This window comes from Syngnathoides biaculeatus, chromosome 22 (genome assembly GCF_019802595.1).
Source record: "Syngnathoides biaculeatus isolate LvHL_M chromosome 22, ASM1980259v1, whole genome shotgun sequence".
Lineage (NCBI taxonomy): Eukaryota > Metazoa > Chordata > Actinopteri > Syngnathiformes > Syngnathidae > Syngnathoides > Syngnathoides biaculeatus.
This window is the reverse complement of record NC_084661.1, coordinates 18,885,775-18,888,930: the sequence shown is the minus strand read 5'-3', so window position 1 is coordinate 18,888,930 and position 3,156 is coordinate 18,885,775. Positions and strand designations below refer to the sequence as shown.

The 3,156-nt window shown below is 38.9% G+C and overlaps 1 protein-coding gene across 1 annotated transcript; it reads left to right on the top strand.

Annotated features, from left to right (window-relative positions):
- The first annotated feature begins 738 nt into the window (after positions 1-738).
- LOC133495696 (protein kinase 4-like) lies at positions 739-2,913 on the top strand. Its single transcript, XM_061810599.1, has 4 exons — positions 739-865; positions 968-1,024; positions 1,099-1,182; positions 2,484-2,913. The coding sequence occupies exons 1-4, from the start codon at positions 811-813 to the stop codon at positions 2,891-2,893; spliced, it is 606 nt and encodes a 201-aa protein (XP_061666583.1). The 5' UTR covers positions 739-810; the 3' UTR covers positions 2,894-2,913.
- The last annotated feature ends 243 nt before the right edge of the window (positions 2,914-3,156 follow it).

The window sequence follows — 3,156 nt, the reverse complement described above, 5'->3', positions numbered from 1 at the left end:
TGTGCACACACATCAAAAAGAGCAATACTGAACTAAAGATGCAGTTATATTTTTGTATGCCATTGTAATGACAACCTGTTGCTGAACACTTAACTGCAGAAATATCTGTGCTGTTCCACATTTCTTGACCAATGCTGGGCACTTGTGCTTGATGTATTTGAACTATTTGCATAGATTATCACACTATCCATTTTCTTGGGCACTTATCCTGACAAGTGTCGCAGGGAGTGCTGCAGCTTTCAACGGGCAGGAGGTGGGGTACACCCTGAAGTGGTTGCCAGCCAATTGCAGGGCACATGAAGATGGACAAGTCAAACAATCACTGCGAGGGGCAATTTAGAGTGTCCAATGTTAATGTTGCATGTTTTCGGAATGTGGGTGGAAACCAGAGTGCCTGGAGGAAACCCACGCAGGCACTGGGAGAACGTGCAAACTCCTCACAGGTGGGTCCGGGATTGAACCGGGGACCTCAGAACTGTGAGGCCAACGCTTTACCATCTGAGCCACCGTGCCGCTCCAACAGAATATTTACAAGTATTTGTAACTTATTTACACCCAAGGTCAAAACTGAGCTCACTACAAGAAAAAGAAACAAATGCCACACAGGTTTGAACCAAACATCATTGAAAAAAAAACTATGATAAACTAAAAGCTCTCAAAATATATTTATCCATATCAATTACCGGGGACATTTTTTTAATCAAATGTTGCAGCCTTATTCCACTGGCACAGGTGGAACTAATTGGAGGCAATTCGCACCTGAAATAAAAGCTCACCTGGTCTGACTTTGTCCCATCTGCCACCAGAACAATGACTGCTGTTTGGGTTTTGGTTCTGTTGGTCCATGCTGTCTTCATGGGAAAAGGTTATTTTATTTATTTTACTTGACTTGTTCTGGAGCTGAATTTTTGTTAAAATAAGTATTGGTCCTGAAATAAAATGTTGAGCACTTTTTGTGTGTTTGCAGGACTTTGTTTTCCAGGTGGGGTGAAAGAAGGGGAGTCCAATACTGTGCTGAAAAAAGGTGTGGCAGGGGAGACCATTTTTTTTTTTTGACAAGTTACATGTTTGTGATTTTTAAAACTTCCTTTTCTATAGATGTGTCTTCTGATGATGTTTCACTCAAGAAGGTTGTTGAGCTTCTTGATTCTTTGAATTCTGTGTTGAAGCTACGTACTCCAGGTGAGAAAATTAGAGTGACACTTTTTTTTTTTTTTTTTTAAATTAAAACGTGCTGCACTCAAGAAATTTCGCTTGTCACAGGTATACATGGAATTTGTTGTCCCAATACATTGAATTCGGGCTGAATCTTAACTTTTAAAACTGGAATGTTGGTGACTTTTTTTTTTTTTTTTTTTTTTTTTTTTTGTAATAAATTTTAGTAGGTGATGTCATGTTGACAAGCCTAACTGTATTTTCTGGTTGTTGGAGTGTGAATTTCCCAGTTGAATCTCAGGACACTGAAAAATTTTTTTTTTTTTTTTGTGCATTTGTTAATATTGAAAAGCTAAACTGAAATACAGCTATTGGAAATGTGTTCACTTTGAAATAATGTGAATGTTACAACATAAAATTTAAGTGGCATTTTTAATTCAAATCTGGTGGCACATTTACTTCCATGGCCTGCTGTTAGTCTTGAGGTCCTGCCCTTTTTTTTTTTTTTTTTTTTTTTTTTTTTTTTTTTTTTTTTTTTTTTTTTCGTGCGCTGAGTAGAAAGGTGCTGTCTGGGCACTAGTTACTTCATCCAGCATGGGTTCACTTGAGAACGCTACATACTTTTTGGGAGTCTGTCAGTTATAAGCGATCCGCATTGTCTAATATGGTTCAAAACGATAAGGTAATATGGGCCTGGTCACTTCACTTGCTTCTGAGATGTTCTCTTCAAAAAAGCGTTTCAGTCTAAGAAGGGGTGTTGGAAAAAAATCTTTCATCTGCCATGGGAAGTGGCACAGCGTGTTTCTATGGCGACTGTCCCAGTGTAATGTCTGAAAATGACGTTGCAGGCAATATTGCAGCTACTGGGATGTCGAGCGAGACTTTTGTGCATGAATGACATGATCTCAGCTCCCCCCCATATAGAAATTGAAGTGAATATTATGTAGTTTTCATAGTGTGTGTGGTTAAAGGAAAAAAAATAGGATGTCAGACCGTTTTAATCTTTCAACTGGTAGTCTTAAAGTTAAATTTGAACTTATCACTTTATTTCCTAGTATTCAACATACTTGGTATCAAAAGTGGTTTAACATGAATCATTGCATGTAATTGGTTATTTATTCCCCAACATTGCACAAAAATTCACAATGGCTCAATGACTTTTATGATTTAAAACACTGGTCTGAAGTTATGTGATGCCATTCATAGGTTGATGCATGATTTTGTCTTAACATGAATAGGTGGTTTGTTACATGGGTAATTGTACAGTCTTCATAAATGCAAGACTGCAGAGGGGTCTAACCATTCTGTTTTTTTTTTCCCCCATCAAGCTCAACCTGCAACCAAGGAGGTATTTCAAGACAAAGCAATCCTCCATGAGAGAAATGACCAGCAGAGCTACAACATGAGCAGCAAGGGCCAACTGAACGATGCCTTGAGCTCCAACATAACCGGCAAGGGTCAACAGAACGACCAGCAGAGCTACAACATGAGCGGCAAAGGGCAACAGAATGATGCCTTGCGCAACAATATGACTGGCAAGGGCCAACAGAACAAGGGTCAGCAAGTCCAGGAGAGCATCAACCAGAACAACAAAAGCTCCAACCAACAGAGGGAGTCTTTTCAACAAGTCCAGCAGAATGTCATGACAGACCACAACCAACAGAGCGAGTTCTTTAAACTCCAGCAGAATGACAGACTGGATGATTCCACCGACGAGGGATTCATTGTGAATGTTTGATTTTTGAACAGCATGGAAATAAAATCATTTTCACCACTGTTTTTGAAAATGTTCATCTTGTGCACACAAGAAACCAGTTCCATCAGTTTGTGATGTGACCCAGGTTTTACTAAGACTTAACACAAATGACCAATGTACATTGTTGGGGTAAAGTTTGGTCAAAAGAGGGAAGATTTGTAACATGCACAAAACATAATACAAATTATCTTTACATGTAAAACAGTACTTTTATCTGGGTTGTACCAGGAGGGAACTGAATTTAT